The following is a 15,867-nucleotide window of genomic DNA, read 5'->3' on the forward strand; positions in this document are numbered from 1 at the left end:
TTCAACCACTGAGCCACATCCCCAGCCTTTGATATTTTATCTCGAGACAGGGTCTCACTAAGTTGCCGAGGCTGGCTTTAAACCTGTGATCCTCCTGCCTCAGCCTCCCAAGCTGCTGGGATTACAGGTGTGCCCCACTGTGCCCAGCAGAGGGATGAGGTTTTCAAACAGCAAATGGAAGAAACTCCTCCAGGGGTGCTGGGCTTGTGTTCCCCTGAAAAACACTACTGGGATGGAGAACCTCTGGCCCTGGTCTCCCTCTGTGTCCCTTCTTCTCACTTCTTAGGGCACTCAGGTATAAATGGGACGGACTTAGAAGAGTGTTTTCCTATCCCACCAACCACCAGGACACCCACGAGCTCCCGTTTGTTCACCAGCCCACAAAATCCACTTTGACTTTGGCCTTTTGGCAAATGAGGGTTGTTTGCTTACTCCTGAGGCCTTCAAAAGGCACATTCAGCCAGTGGGAAAAATAAAGAGGTGTTTTTGTTTTGACCTGTCTTGGATGCTAAGTGCTGAGAGGGCCAGAGCTCTGCGCCTAGCTCTGGGCCTGGCTCTGGGCCTGGCTTCGTGCACGCAGTTTTATCCACAGGCAGCTAGGAATAGGTGATCGGTGTGATGAAGGCGGCTTTGGATCCAGTCACTCTCTTCAAGAGACTTAGTAAGATGATGGGGGTAAAGAGGCGGCTTCTTTTAAAAATGACCCCCCCCCCCCACATTAACTGCTATAATCACCACCCTGAGTTCTGTTTAGACTCAGGGACCACCATCTGAATCCATAGAGCCTATTTAATCACAGAGCTCTCCTAGGACAAGGCCCAGCTGGGGCTTGCCTGGGCCCAGAGCCTCTCCTAGGTTTGAACCTGGCAGTGTTGCTGAGCCCCTTGGCAGGAGGGCCCCGTCCACCCTCTACCATGGTTTCTACCCAGGGTCAACAGAGGCAGCGTCTTCACTCTTGATCTGCAGCCAGGCTAGTGGGCTCCTCAGCACCAGGCCCTGGCAGGGCAGAGCCTAGTGGGGTCGTGTCCAGCCCAGTCGGCGCTGGAGGCCGATGGGGAGCTGAATGAGGCCTTTGAGGCTGCAGGCCTGTTTGTGTTCCAGGACACAGGCCTGTCCAGCAGATGCCTCGTAACTTTCCACGGGAGAGGGCGGCCTCGCAGTCCTTTTAGAGCTGGGGGTCTTAAGAGTGTTAAAATCTGGAGGAGGGACTCTGGGCCCCAAAGAGGGAAGGGCACTTGCCTTTCTTTCCTTGGTGGGCAGTGGCGTGCTTCTGCTTCGGCAGCAGTGTGCTGAGCTGGCCAGGGGAGCAGGCCATTCATGGGTCTGTTTCCTTGTCCCTGCCTAGTGTCCTGTCCAGGTAAGTTGGCCCTTTCCAGATATTTTTCAGGGACTACAAAGTCCCGTTTCACAGGGATGCCGACGGTGGGAAAGATCATCCCTGTTTTCCAGCAGTGAAAGAGACAAAAGGCGAGGGAGGCAGGCCTACACAGGAAAAGCCCCAAAGACTCCTGGGAGGATGAGTGGGGGGTCCAGGAGAGCCTTTGACTGAACTTGGCTTCAGGTGGGCCACAGAGGATGCTCTGGGTTCTGTGAGTGAAGAGGTGGAGGGCAGGCATTCTGGGAGGGAGCTGCAGGAACAGAGGCCTGGAGGCAGGACCATCTGGGGCTCATTGAGGTGCCGTGAAGAACGGGGCTGAGCGGGAGCCTGGCACCTGTGTGAGAGGTGATGGACGCGTGGGTTTGAGGAGTCTGTGGGGCGCGAAGATTGGTTGGAAGGTTAGTCTGTGAAATTTACCCTTGGGCAGGCCAGGGGCTGCCGCTGAGAGCTATTGAGGGTGTGATTGGGAATTAAATGGAAGAATTTTTAAAAGCGAGCTGAGCTGGTCACGTGGGTGCATCAGACCCTCTGAGGGCCCTTCCTCCAGGCGACCCAGTCAGCGCTCTTTGTGCTTCTCTTTGGAACTTCTCAGTGTTGCTACCTCTTGTGGGGGCTCTCTGGCCTCTCTCTAGCTGTCCCCATGTCTCTTTTTGGAGTTAGGGAACTTTCAATATCTGGGGGCCAGGGTGGAGAAGTTTGACCCACGTGCTGGGTTGGCATGGCAGGAGGGGTGGTTCCTGCCAACCCAGATGGAGGCCAGCTTCGCCAGGCGGGTAGGACATGTGAGAAAGTGCATGTGTCACGGAAAGGGACCTTCGGCAGCTGACCCTCTGGCTCCTCTGCCCACAGCTGTATCCAGCATGCTCCAGGGCCACAGCTCCGTGTTCCAGGCCTTGCTGGGGACCTTCTTCACCTGGGGGATGACGGCAGCTGGGGCGGCTCTGGTGTTCATATTCTCTAGTGGACAGGTGAGTCCCTTGCTTCAGTTTTTCGGTTCTGGAGGTTCGCGGGATCCTCTTGGCGGTTCTGATGGTTCCAGAGCAGGCTTGCGGGCCCTGGAGCCCCTACCGTGCCTGCAGGCGGTGGGTGTCAGGTCTCTGCCCTGTCTTCCTGTTTTCTCCTGACCTCCTACTGGGCCAGGAGAGCAGGCGCCCCCTTATTGCAGACACACCACACGCTGGCTGTCTTCTCCTCTCCTGCAGACAACTTGACCCCAAGGGGATGGGAGGAGGAACCCAGTCATGCGGCCTCCTTTAGCCCGCTGCCTGATTTCTACCTTCCATCTAGCTGTCAGGCCTGGAGCCAGTGGTTGAGTGCAGGAGGGAACTTTATAAGCTTCAGATGTAACTGCCCTGCCCCAGGCCTAGTGCTAGCTGGGCGGGTGGAAAACAGCCTGGGGCAGGAAGGAGCCTTCTGCGCCAGCTCGGGGCTTTTTATTCCTGCTCCTGGGAATGACAGAGGACGCAAGACGTAGGCGTGCCTCCTGTCCTCCTGCAGACCACAGGCCCCCCACGTATCCTGCTTACACCCCATACCTGTACTAACTGTCGGGTCCCCGCAATCCAGTCCCACACCCCCATGCGTCCCTGTACCCCCACATCTCTCCTGCTTCCCTCAGGCCCCTACATCTCTGCGCTGCTTCTGCACACTCCGCACTCACACTAGAGAACCCGCTCCATGCCCCTGCACAGTCCACACCCGCCCCCCATGCCTGCAACGCCCCTCTTTCTTCAACTCGCGCTCCCTCCACCACAGCCTGGAGCCCCAGCATCTGCTTGGAGCGTGGCTTCTAGATTGCTCAGGGAGCCGCCGTAGAAATAGTGGGAGGGCGCGTGAGCAGGTGCCTTCAGAGCCATGGAAGTCACTGCCAGCCAGATCTGGAGAGGAAAATCTGTCCAGGAAGCTGGCGGGCTGCACCCTCTAATAGAGACCAGCCTGCCTGGCGTGGATGTCAGCCGTGAGACCCCAACCCCCGGGGCTGAGTCACCCCTCCACTCCTGGCAGGGTCCCCAGAGCTACTCCATCAGAGACATGGAACTCAAACCCCAAGACCCAGAGTCGCAGGGTGCCCACAATCTCAGTGTGCAAGACACCCAGCGATGTGGAATTTGCAGAGATAGGAATGGAACGGGGTTGCCAGGGCTCGGGGAGGGTGAGGATGCTGTGGGAGCAGGAGCCTCATTCCCCTCGCATAGCGTCCTGAGGGCTCCTCCATGTGTCCCGTGGGCCGGAATTCCCTTTTTTTATTTTTAAGACTGAAGGCTATGCCCTTGTGTGTACGTACCACGTTTCGTGCGTCCACCCATCTGTGACAGCCACTAGCACATCTTTTTATTGGACTACAAGATGCACATCGAAAAGCACACATATTTTTAAGTGTACATCTCTCACAAATGTCCTTGAAACTAGAGTCCAGATCAAGTTCCAGCCCCGTGGACCCCAACTGGCCACACCCTTCACGCCGCTCTCCACGCCTGGGACGCTCCCTCTCCCGCTGTTCAAACAGTAGGGCTGGTTCCCCCATTCTGGTGCTTTGCTTAGACGGAGTGATCGTGTAGTGCGTGTCTGGCTGAGTGCACCCTGTTTACTTTCCAGTTTACTTCACGCCCCTGCCTGTTTGTGACGTGTGTGCACATGCAGCGTGTGCGCATGTGTGTGCGCGCCTGTGGTTCTTGCCACGCGGCATCCCGCAGCATGAATACATCCTAACTGGTGTGCGTGGACTTCCCACTGTCGGTGGGCATCGGGGCAGTTTTCTCGTTTGGGGCCTCTCCCACCTCACGCTGCTCTGAACGCGGGATTGGTGAATCTGAGCGTGCATTTCTCAGTCATTTCTCAGGAGAGTCACCTGTTGTCCTCACTTGCCTTTGGTGCCACCATCTCGATCTCTAGCATGGTGGTCCAGTTGGCACCCCCACCGCCTGAGGGTTGGGATGTTTCCTGTGCCCCTCCCCAATCCTTGGTCCAAAAGGTCCAGTGGGGCTGCAATCTGCAGGGGGAGCCGCGTAAGAGGCGTGGGTGGGGCTGTGCAGCCTGAGCACCCCCACAGAGGACACTTTGGCTCTGGGAGGGTGGGAGGTTTTAAGAGTCTCTGTATCCCCCAGTGCTTGGCCCATTTTATAAACTCAGGGGTAGGCCAGCGGCTCTCCTGGGCTTTATGGCCCCCTCATGGCTCAGGACATGTTTGCTCAATGTCCCTTGGAAACTGAAACATCTCTCTTTCATTTTCAGAGGCGGATCTTAGACGGGAGCCTCGGCTTTGCTGCGGGGGTAAGTTGTGCCTCATGGGAGAAATGTCAACCCAGATGTGCTTTTCCTGACATTTCTCCATCCAGCAGCATCTCGGCCTCTCCCACGTGATCTAGAGGCATCTCTGTGTTCTTTAGGTGCTAATGGCTCCCTCTCCTTGCCGACTGTATGCATTCCCCAGCTCATCGGATGCCCCTGCCTCTCTCTAGACTGCGAAGGAGCCTTGCTTGAAAGCTGCCTCAGGACTTGTAAAAGAAGAACTTTTTAGGCAGCACCTAGCATGGTCCTGGCCTGATACGCAGTTAGCACTAAACGTTCTCTTCCTCTCCTCTCCTTCCCCCTTAAAAGGCTGGTTTCAAACACATAAAAAGTGTGGAGAGATACATCCCAGGTGCCCATCACCTGAACCCTGATCACGATCCTTGTTTAGCTTAGTCTCATTCCTTCTGTCCTCCTCCAGCCTTCCAGGTGAGGTTAGGATACTTTGTAAAAGCAATCCCAGACATCACACAATTTCACCGGTAAATTCGATACACATTTCTAACTGAGTGACTTAAAAAAAAGCCACGATCACCCTGCCGTTACCACACCCACCAAAATTAGCAGTAATGCCTTATTATAATCTAACACCCAGGCAACACTCAAATTTTTCTCTCTTCTCTCTCGCTCTCTCTTTTTTTTTTTGTGTGTGTGTGGTTCTGGAGATTGAACCCAGGGATGCTCTACCACTGAGCCACACCCCCCTCAGTCCTCTTCTGAGATAGGCCCTCACTAAGTTGCTGAGGCTGGTCTTGAAGTTTTGATCCTCCTACCTCAGTCTCCTGAGTCATTGGGATTACAGGCATGCTCTACGTTGTTCAACTACATCTTTTCAAAGGGGTCTTCTAGAATGTTCTGCCAGAATCGTATCTTTTAAGTCTTCTCGTTCTTCAACAGTCCCATTTTTTTTTTTCCACACTGGTAATTTATTGGAGAAACTGGGTCATGTGTCTCTAGAATGTTCTGCACTCCGAGTTTGACCACTTGCTTCCTCATAGTGCTCTGTAAGTCCACTCTGTCTCCCATTAGCTGGGAGTTGGACTTGAGATTGATTAATTCAGATTTCGTTTCACAGGCCTGGATTCTTCATAGTGGACTTGTATTCCAGTTGTATCAGCTGTAGCAGGAGGTGCAGAATACACGGTGTTCCCTTTTGTTTGATCAGGGTCTGGTTCCTTTCTGCAGCTTTCACAGTCCTGTGAGCTGGAAACACTGGTCTGGGGTTGAAGAGATTTCCCTGAGGTCAGCCAAGTCACACCAGGGCCTGTCCTTTGAGAACATGGGGACTCTCCAGCTGTACCCAGGTGGGCAGAGTGTTAGCAGATTCAGTTTCTAGGTCCTCAGCTCCCAAGTGTTGTCTTCCCTAAAACTGCTCTCCCTGGGAGCACCCTGGAAGGCGCTCCCCTTCCCTGGCACAGGTGCCCCCTCCCACCTCACCCAAGAAAGACTTGCCCTCACCTGATTTCCTGGTCTGGGGGCCATGCCTCCAGGGGTGAGCAGAAGCCCCTTGGAATGTCAGCTGCTGTGGAGGAAGCACAAATCCTTCACCGTCTCACCTTCTGAGGTGGATTTAATCAAATAGTCAGTGGCAAGATTCTTAAAAGTAGTTTTCCAGGGTGGGCTACTCTGGGCTTTGAGGCCTGCAGCTTCACAAGAGCTCAGAGAACAATAGTATAAGATCTTCTCCACCCATCTTCTCATTTGCTTGAATACACTTTTCTCTGTGCTCATGTTAATAAAGAGAAAAAAAAGTGCAAAGAAAAATAGCAATTAAATTGATGCTCAGTCCTGTCTTATCCTAGCAGTGCTACTTAATAATTATAGATACATGAACAAATTAAAAAAAAAACAAAAAAGGCCCATCTATTAACATATGCACTTCCAAGAATATTTAGCTTTTTAATGTTTCATAACTATAAAATGGTATGCTCCATTTCTGTTGTCATGAATGTCTTCATGACTAGTCATAGTTGTGGTGATAGGTTTGTCCAGGAACTTAAATGTCTGCTTACAAATGAGCAAAGGAGAACCTGGCTTTCGTTGTACCTAAAGGGGACACCCAGCCACAAAGCGTGAAGAACCCCGCCCTATGCTGATCAGGCCTCTGGGTGTCTTGCTCTAGAGTTTACTCTTTTTAGTTCAGAAGTTGTTGAAAGGGTCACTTGGCGAAAGACAAAAATCAAAACAAAACAAAAAAGGAAACAAACCAAAAAAATGAGATAGAATGTCTTGGCCATCAGGATGTGTAGGAATGGATTGAAGATGTAGTTTCCTTAAAAAAACAAACAAACAAACAAAAAAAAAATCACAAGACCACTGTATTTGCAAGTTAACTGAGGGCCCTGCGCATCTGAGTTTGACACATTCTGCAGCATGGATGAGAAGCCCAAATGCTCTAGGCTGGGGTGTCTCAGCATCCACACACTTAAATTAAACATGAGGATCTAAAATAGTTTTACTTCTGTTTTTAAAGAGGTAGGAAAGAGATTCTAGAAATCATACGTGGGTCTGTCTGTCAGAAAACAAGTCATTTGCTTTTCTAGAAGTGACCTTGAATGTGAGTTAGTTGCACAAAAACTCCTGGCAGGTCCCCAAATACACAGAAGAGAATAAAACCTGAAGTAGGAGACACTTGGACTCAAACCCAGGGAGCCTCGGGGGCATCGATGACTGGAAGCGTCTCACATGTCTGTCTCCAAACCCGGGAAGGACAGTAAAGCCCAGGAGGCCTGATCAGTGGTAACCTCCTGGACTTACCATGGAATGATTTATATTTGATATGGTGGACTATTGGCTGGGGCAGTGGTTCTCAGACAGGCAGATTTGCCCCCAGGGGACAACTTGGACATTGGGTTGTCTTAGCTGGCATCTAGTGGGTAGAGGCCAGGGGTATTCCTAAGCATCCTACAATGTACAGGACAGGCCACGTCACAACTGCAAGGGGCTCACCAGGTGTCAGTGGTGTGGACACTGGGACACCCTGGCTGAGCACATTTTGGTCTGTCGTCTACAGTGTAGAACATGTAAAGACTCAGGCGGAAAATTCTTAAAGAAAGTTCCCTTGCTCTCCCATCTTCCCAGAGGTCGCTACTGTCAACCCTGCCTGTGTCCTTGGAGACGTTTCATCATGCATGTACTAAGTATGAGGACAGTTAGGGACCATGGCGCCTGGAATCCACAAGGCTTTGAGTAAGTGTCTTGACAAAGCAAAACTGGCCGTGAGTCGGTGGAGTGGGGTCCGACGCAGCCGGCACAAATGTCTGCACTGGCACTCAGTGGTTCTCCAGTGTGTTGTGCACACATCTCTGCATGTGTGTGCACCTCATAGCTCGTGTGATATAATGCCACAGTGACATATTTACCCACCATATAATTGTTTGCCATACTAAGTGTTTCTATAAGAAAGATTCCTGGGACAAAGGACATATGCATTTTAGACATGCCGAGGAACGTATTTCACGTTTGTTCCTTCTTGTTAGCAGGGCCTAGGAGGCATGAATCAGTTCTCCTTAAATGACTCCTTTGGAATCTCTGCCTATTTTTTTCTCCAGATTTCTTAAATCTCTCTCCAAGTCTCTAGTAATCATTTTCTTTCTTTCTTTGTTGGTACTGTGTTTGGTCTTGATTTTTGCTTGAACTGTGAACTTAATAGGGAGAACTCTTAGGGGAGTTGTTATTCCCTCTTAACAATCTAGAGTACTAAAACCTTAAAGCTGGAAAAGGTTTCAGATGATAATCATACCTAATACTTATTTGTGTTCATGGTGCTCAGCCAAGCATATCACCTAGATCATCTAATTTAATTTTTATAGTGATCCTGTGAGGCATATACTAGTACTATGATTCACTCCCACTTTGCAGGCACAAGAGGGCTTAAATAAATTGTTAAGTATTACAGGGCGAGCAGAGACAGGATTTGCACTCAGTCCAACTGTAGAGCTCCTACCCTTAAACCATAATGCCTTCTAGCTCGTTCTGGTCCAGCTGCCTCTATTTACAGACAATGTAAACAATGTCTGAACGATGACTTATCCAGAATCAAAAATTGCTAGACAGCAGCAGAGGACCAAAAACAGCTAAGAAGCCAGGGACTGCCAGCATTTAGATGTGTGACCTTGGGCAAGCTCCTTGGTCTTCCTGAGTCTGTTGACTCTACTGAGCAGTGAGGACACTGGACTGGCTGGTTCATGAAGGGCTTCCTGGCTCCACATGTTTAAAGGGGTGAGCTGCAACCCTGGTGGGTGCACATCTTTTCATTATAAGACAGCTGTGCAGTGTTTCAGCTAGATTTTGGGTCACCTACTCAGACATATGTTTCAGTGATAAACTTGAACATGGAGTTGAATATTCTTTCATGGACTGAGAAAATTATCATGGTTCCAAAAGATGCGCAGATGAGTTTGGAGGGGCTGAAACATGGAGGATCACCATTTTAATTTTCTTCACCCTGGATGGTGTGTCTGTTTTGTGAGGTTTGAACTGACGAGGAATCTCTACACCAATATACATTCTCTCTCTCAGAGACAGCCTTGGTGTGGAATAAGTGTAACCATGAAACTGCAGAAGAGAAAGCCTACCAGTTGAGAAGCTGGTTTCTAGGCATGAAAAGGCAATCTACTCTTTATTATTTATCCCATAGGGAGCGAGTTTCTTATGAAAGACATGATTTTCTTGAGGAGATTTTGGCCAAGTCTGCCTTCTGTGCAGCAAGTGGTGAATCACGTTTTCTCCAAATAACTGGCTCACAGTTGGACATTAACAATGCTCTCCAGTGGTGGCCTCTGAGTCTGGTGGAGGAATGTGTGTGGCCAGCTGTTCCCCATTTCCACAGAGAACTGGGTGGAAGAAACGGACTTCAACTGTGGGACGTGGGATGTGGGACTCGGGAAGGAGATTTTAACCAGGGCTATGGGAGAGGTTTATTCTACAGTAAATAGGAGAGGGGAAGGTCTAAGGGCTGGAACAGCCATTGAATTGAGTCTTTAGAAATTCTAGCTTTTACACTTTCCTCTCTACAGATCCTGGATTGAGAAATACTTCTTCCTTTTTCCCTTCTTATCAACTGGTATGTTCTAATGGAGATGCTTCATGGCTGTTGGAACGCGAGGTCTTTGGATTGTCCTGAGATGGGCTGGGACACAGCCCATGGGCCACAAGACAGTGTGGGAGGAAGCAGTGGCCTGTGTGTGTTCTGATGTGAAGTGCATTGCCACCTGTCTCTCTGAGCCATGATTTTCCTTCCTGTTAGGCTGGGAGAAACCAAGGCGTCCTAGGTGACCTCCCAGAGATGATGGCCATCGGGAGGAGGAGACAGAATGCTTGGATTGACAGCTGATCCCACCACCAGCATCTCCTAGAGGTTGTCTCAGAAGTTTCTGGGTGCTTGTTCAGTGTGGCTCTTTTCTCTTAAATTTGCTTTTTAAGGATCTGCGGAGCCCCAGGGCCTCCTAGATTCTACTTTCTACAGGTTTTCTTATTCTGAACTGGGGTGCAATGACCAGGGAGATGATGTTCGTCCATCCTGGAGCTAAGATTCCCCTTAGGTGGTCACTCAGCAAAGAGGTGAGGAGGTGTCTCAGTGTAGTCACCTTCCAGCACTATAAAGAGATACCCGAGGCGGTTAGGCTGATTTTGGTTCAGGGTCTTGGGGATTCCAGCCTATGACCAAGTGGCAACACATTGTAGAGCGAACGGCCCGATTCCCAAGCCAGGAAGCAAAGAGAGAGAGAGAGGAAGAGACAAGGGTCCCGTAGTCCCTCCCTGGCCCTGGGTTCGTGGCACCTTGCACTCATTACCTTCCTAACGGCCACACCCCTTTTAGACTGCAGGTGCGTGACTTCTCTCCCAGCAGCACGAGCTCCTCGGAGGGATCACAGCTTGCTTCTTGCACACTCTCCCAGTGCTCTGCATATTCCAGGCCAAGAGAACAGAGGCCACTGTGGCCACTCCCTCGAGCAGCCCGCTGCCCCTCCCCTGCCCTGCCTACAAGCCCAGACCTCAGTGTCCACAGGGCTGGAGCATCCTCTTTGGGGACATTGTTCCCAGGAGGGAGGAGGTGGGAGCGTGTATAAGTGACAACCAGAGGGTTAAAGAGGGCCTAAAGGTTCAGATGTGGGTCTCCAAGGTTCCTTCCCTGGGAACAGGTGGCTGTTTAGTTGGTGTCCCTTTAAGCTGCATGCCTGACGGGTTGTCCATCCATCACTGACCGAGAACCTGCTCTGTTCCAGTCTTCGGCCCGTGCTGGGGATGTGAGGCGGCCGTGGGAGCCGTGGTCTGTCTTGGAGGAAGTCGTGACCTGGTGAGAGGCGTGTGGCTGCACTGCTGGGCCAGACCCCGCCTGTTTTGTAGATCAAGGCTTGCTGGGGCGCAGCCACGCCGCATGGGGACACGATGCCCGTGGCTGCTCTTACAGTGTGGTAGCAACGTTGAGCGGAGGCAGCAGGACCCCACTATTTGGCCCTGGCGCGTGTCCACGTTCATGGCGGGACTTTTTTTTTTAAACCGGTCTCCTTATTTCTCACCGATGCGTCATGCTCACCGTCATGGTGGGATTCGGGGCCGTGTATCCCTGCCCGTGCTCCGCAGAACAGCATGGCCTGGACAGCATCACTCCCGGGATCTCCCCCTCTGCCAGGGTTTTTCCGAGGCCCGGAGGCTGGAGCCGGAACAGCTAGGACCACAGCTCTGTGCCGGCAGGGCTCAGCTGGGGGTCTCGGAATATTCCCTGGAAGGTGGTTTCCAGGGGCCCCCTTTGCTGGGCGAGCCTGTGAAGACTGAGGGCCGCTCCGCAGGGAAGCGTGCTCAATTCCGTGGGCCCTTCTGCTGCACGTGCCCTGCCACCACGGCTCTGTGTTTCAGGAGAGCTGGCCAGGGGCACAGGGTGCCATCTGAGATTGTGAAAGCCAGCCCGGATTTGCATGGTCGTTGGTGACCATGGCTGAGCAGAGCCAAGTGGTCCCTTGTCCTTGGCAGTTCAGTTCCAAGAAGCTCTCTGGCTTTGGGGAAGTTCCCCTCCCACAGATGCGCTGGTCTTCCACCTAGTTACACACTGGAGTCGCCTGGGGGAGCTTTCCTCTCCCTCCCTCCATGTCCTGGGCACACCCAGACCACCTCCATCAGAACCTCAGGTGTGTGTTGGGGGTGTGGTTAGAGGGGTGGGAATTGGCACCTGTGGTTTTTAGAGCTTCCTGTGATTGCAGCCAAAGCCAGGAAGTCCTGTCCTAAGGGGGCTGTCGTTTTTCAAAGGGCGAGCTGGGGTGTGGGAGATGCAGACTCTGGATAGCTGTGGATACTCGGATTGGGGCCATGCTCAGAGGCAGTGGACGCGGAGGCCTTGGAGCGTGGCTGGGGAAGCCAGGTGGGGGTGCTGCCTCTGCCCTTTAGCTGCACCCATCTGCTGCACCGCCCGTGGCAATCCACCATGAACTTGACGGTGGTGCCGCCTCCCCCTAGCCTGGAGGAGGGGCAGCTGTCAGACACCCAGGGTCACTCTCCAGTTGGTCAGCTGGGTACACAGCCTCTTGCTGGGTGCACCTGGGCTCTCACAAGAGGACAGGAGGCAGGGTCTTCACTGCTTGGAAGGCGTGATCTTGACTTTCAGCTCTCACTTGCCACACAGTCCTGGCTGGGTCACACAGTATGTGTGAGAACCCTCAGGACTGGCAGGGGCTCGAGGGAGCCATCTCTGCCACCAGGCAGGGCAGTGCTTCCTGGAAGGCAGACAGATGGTGGGAACGTGGCGAAGCTTCACCTTGTTCTGCAACCTAATCAAGTGTTGCGCTGGCTGCTTAGAAACTCATCTGATCTCACTGTCCTCTGCTGCAATTTAAATAACAGAGAGTAGCTGACATAATTTTTCTTACGCATCTTAGCACCAACCCCATTAAAAAGCACTCACCGAGCGTCAGTTCTCTTGAAAGATATGCTTTCGAAGTGTGCAGGACAGGAGGTAGAACCGGTGTAGGTCTGTCCTTTAACCCTGGTGTGTCAAGGCCAGTCTCAACACGTTATTAGTACAAGTGCTTTGCGAGAAGACCGCTGTCGAGTAGCACATTACTGTTCCTGTGTTGACTGGCGCCCGGGAGAGGAGCCAGTGATCACAGCTCTGTCAAGGGCCAGCGTAATTTTAGCGAAGGCCAAACGTGTCCTGTTTGCAAAACAGCCACGGGTTTTCTTTCTTGCTCGCCACATGGGAGCAGCAAGAGCACTGTCTTCAGGATGACCCACCGGCCATTTAGTCAGCACCTACTGCATGCAGCGCGTTGGGGAGAGTGTGCAAGAAGCCAGCTGTGATCCCTCTGAAGGGCCCGGCGCGGCTGGGGAGAGGAGCCACGCGCACCTGCAGTCTGAAAGAGGTCTGCGCGTGGCTGTTAGGAAGGCGCCAGGAACCCGGGGCCAGGAGGGAGCTTCCTGCCAGGGAGTTAGGACGTCGCAGCGGAAGCCCAGACGGAAGGGCAGGTTGGCTTTGACGGGGGTGGGGGTGGGGATGAGGGCAAGGAAGGGCGCCACAGGCAGAGGGAACAGCAACCTGGAAGCACCTGAGGCACTGCCACGCTGCTGGAGGCGTAGGCTGCGGGAAGTGTACGCGAGAGCAGGCCAGGGCCGAGCAGGGGCAGTGTGGGTGCTGGGGAAGGGGTGGTGCTCGGTGCTCCAGGTCGATGGGGAGTCCCTGGAAGGTCTTGAGACGGGACCCGAGCAGAGCTGTGCTCCTGCCTGGCCACGGGGAGCATGCGGGGAGGCTGGCAGCTGAGGGGCAGGTGCCCTTGGGGCAAGGAGGCAGTGAGACCTGGCTTTGGCAGAGGCGGACAGCCAGCGAGGGAGCGAGTGAGGGACCATCCTGCTGGAGAACCCAAGGGCAGTCCGTGATGGTAAATATGGCCAGAGAGGGTCCATGCTCCGTGGGAACTGTGTTCCTGGGGCCACCGGAGGACGTGGCATTGCCGTTTGGCTCATGGGCTGGCGGGATTCTTCTGACACGGGGAGGGGTCTCTTAGGCTTGCCGCAGTCCTCATCTGAGCCAGCTGTACTTTGGAATCTGCTTGTGTTGGGGTGGTCTCCATGGCAACCTGGCACCTACACTAGCTGTACTGATGGTGGTCTCCTGTGGCTCTGCTTTTGGTGATCGGTATCCACTAGGATTAGATTTGACTGAGAGAAACTGAGACCTGAAAAATAATGGCTTTAAATAAGAAAAATCCCTCCCCCGTAGAATTCTGGAGCCCATGTCCAAAAAGTAGGATCATGGAGTCACCAGGGATCTATGCTCTAGTTTTTCTCCCTGCTTTGCCATACAGAGTAACCTTTCTGGCCCAAAATAGCTGCTAGAGCTCTGGTCATCACATCTGCCTTCCAGACAGTGAAATGGCAGGGTGGAGAGAGATTCCCTGCAAGCTCTGCATGACACCTGTCCTTGCATTTCATGGGACAGAATTTATTCGTATGAACGCAGCTAGCTGCGAGGAAGGCTAGGTAGGACACATGGTCCTTTAGCTCTGCAGCAATACGTCTAGCCAGTGGGCTTCCATTACTGAAAGCAAGGGGAGAACGGACGCCAGAGTGCCAATTAGCACTCTTGGTCACACATCCCAGCGCAGAGGACTTCCAGCCCTCATGCTGTTGATTTGCCTTCTCAGTGTGTATTTTATGTTGTTTTAAAAATGTGTTGTGTCCTTTCTTACTTTCAACTGGTTTCTTTCTAAATGAAGGAGTAAAATACATGAACCTGGTAAGAAATTTGAATACTGTGCATGGTGAAACCCCCCAGCCTCCATCAGCCAAGGTTTGGGGTCACAGGAGATGGAAGGCCTACTTCCGGCTGGTGTGCTGGCCCTGCACTTATGGCACCCGGGGTGGGAACCGCTGAGGCCCTGGGAGGCTCCGGATCCGGGGACCGCAGGGCGCCGCTTTTACCTGCGTGGCTCCACCTTCAGGTAGTCTAGCCACCTCCTCTCCCTCTCCTCCTCCTCTCGGGCTCAAGCAAGTCCGGAGGAGGAGAAGCTAGTGTCTCCCAGGGCTCGGGAGGACTTGGCCTTGAATCCCGTGGTCGAGGCGTGACGGGCCTGACTCGGGTCACGTGTTCATCCCTGCAGGCTGATCCGGTTGCCAGGGGGACGTGGCGTGTGAAATGGCCTGGCCTCCCTGCCCACGTTAAGTCAAAAACAAAGGCTAGGAAATGACTAAGAATGGGAGGAGGTGGTTCCTCCCAAGAAATCAAATATTGTTGGAGAAGGTGGAGTAGCAGATGCTGGACGGCCCAGGGACAGCGAGTGCGCCCCATCTCTGCATGCGCCCCATCTCTGCATGCGCCCAGCCTCTGACGCCCCGCCCCCTCTGACCCCCGCCTCCACTGATCCGCTCCCCAAAAAACAGTCTTTGGAATCTGCGGGTGCGGAGGTTCCCCCCGCTTTCAGCCTGCAGCGGCACCGCATGCTCCCTGCAGTGTGGATAGACACTTCCTGGACCTTAGTGACTTGAGACAACAAGGACTTACGTGTTATGGCGCTGGGTCAGCGGGGCTCAGCTGGGCAGCTCTTCCGCCTACCTTGCCTGGGACGAAGCATGGGGCTGCCGCCACCTGGCAGCTCCCCTAGGCTCCAGGTGGAAGGGAGCCCACCCACAGGTCTGGGACCTCGGTGCTGCCTGATGACGGGGCATCTCCCCGGGTGGCTCATGCTTTACAAGTGTCACTCAAGTTTTCTTGCAAGAAGCTGAGAGTGAAACTGAGACCTCTGGAGACCCAGACTCGAGCTGGAACGAAACCACCTGGCCCACTTTCTACTGGCCAAAGCTAGTTTCAAGGCCAGCTCAGATTCAAGGGACTGGGAAGTGGACTCTGGTCCTTGGAGGAAGGAGCCTGCAGGACACAGGGCCTGCCTGCCCTTGGCGCCTCCCCTTTCAGAAGGGACAGCTGCCCCAAGGCAGTTGACAGGCACTCCTCCACGTCTGCCGTTTCTTCTGCTTGGAAGCGGCAGGAAAGGGAACCCTTTCAGGTCCCAGATTGGCGCCAGGTGTTCCAGATCTGCTTGCCTCTGGAGGGCGTGAGAAACATGCTCACCTGTCCAAACCCAGACCGAGAGGCCAAAGGTATGGGGGCAGCGAAGCTTTTTCTTCTTCAGTAGACCATCTTGCAAGATCCGGTGCCCGGTGGCCAAGCAGAGCCCAGAGCAGTGCCAACCGATCAGCATTTTAGTCCCTGCTGCGCA

At 53.2% G+C, this 15,867-nt stretch overlaps 1 protein-coding gene across 5 annotated transcripts in view; it reads left to right on the forward strand.

Moving 5' to 3' along the window:
* The window catches only part of SLC39A11 (solute carrier family 39 member 11), a 398,609-nt gene that overhangs the window by 70,896 nt on the left and 311,846 nt on the right, over positions 1-15,867 (forward strand). For all 5 annotated transcript variants that reach the window (XM_079132336.1, XM_079132335.1, XM_079132337.1 and 2 more), the window contains exons 2-3: positions 2,228-2,346; positions 4,610-4,648. In XM_079132336.1, coding sequence (XP_078988462.1) covers positions 2,239-2,346; positions 4,610-4,648 — 147 coding nt within the window. In that variant the 5' untranslated portion in view covers positions 2,228-2,238. The remainder of the gene's footprint in view (positions 1-2,227; positions 2,347-4,609; positions 4,649-15,867) is intronic.

The sequence above is a fragment of the Sciurus vulgaris genome (assembly GCF_902686455.1).
Source record: "Sciurus vulgaris genome assembly, chromosome: 3".
Lineage (NCBI taxonomy): Eukaryota > Metazoa > Chordata > Mammalia > Rodentia > Sciuridae > Sciurus > Sciurus vulgaris.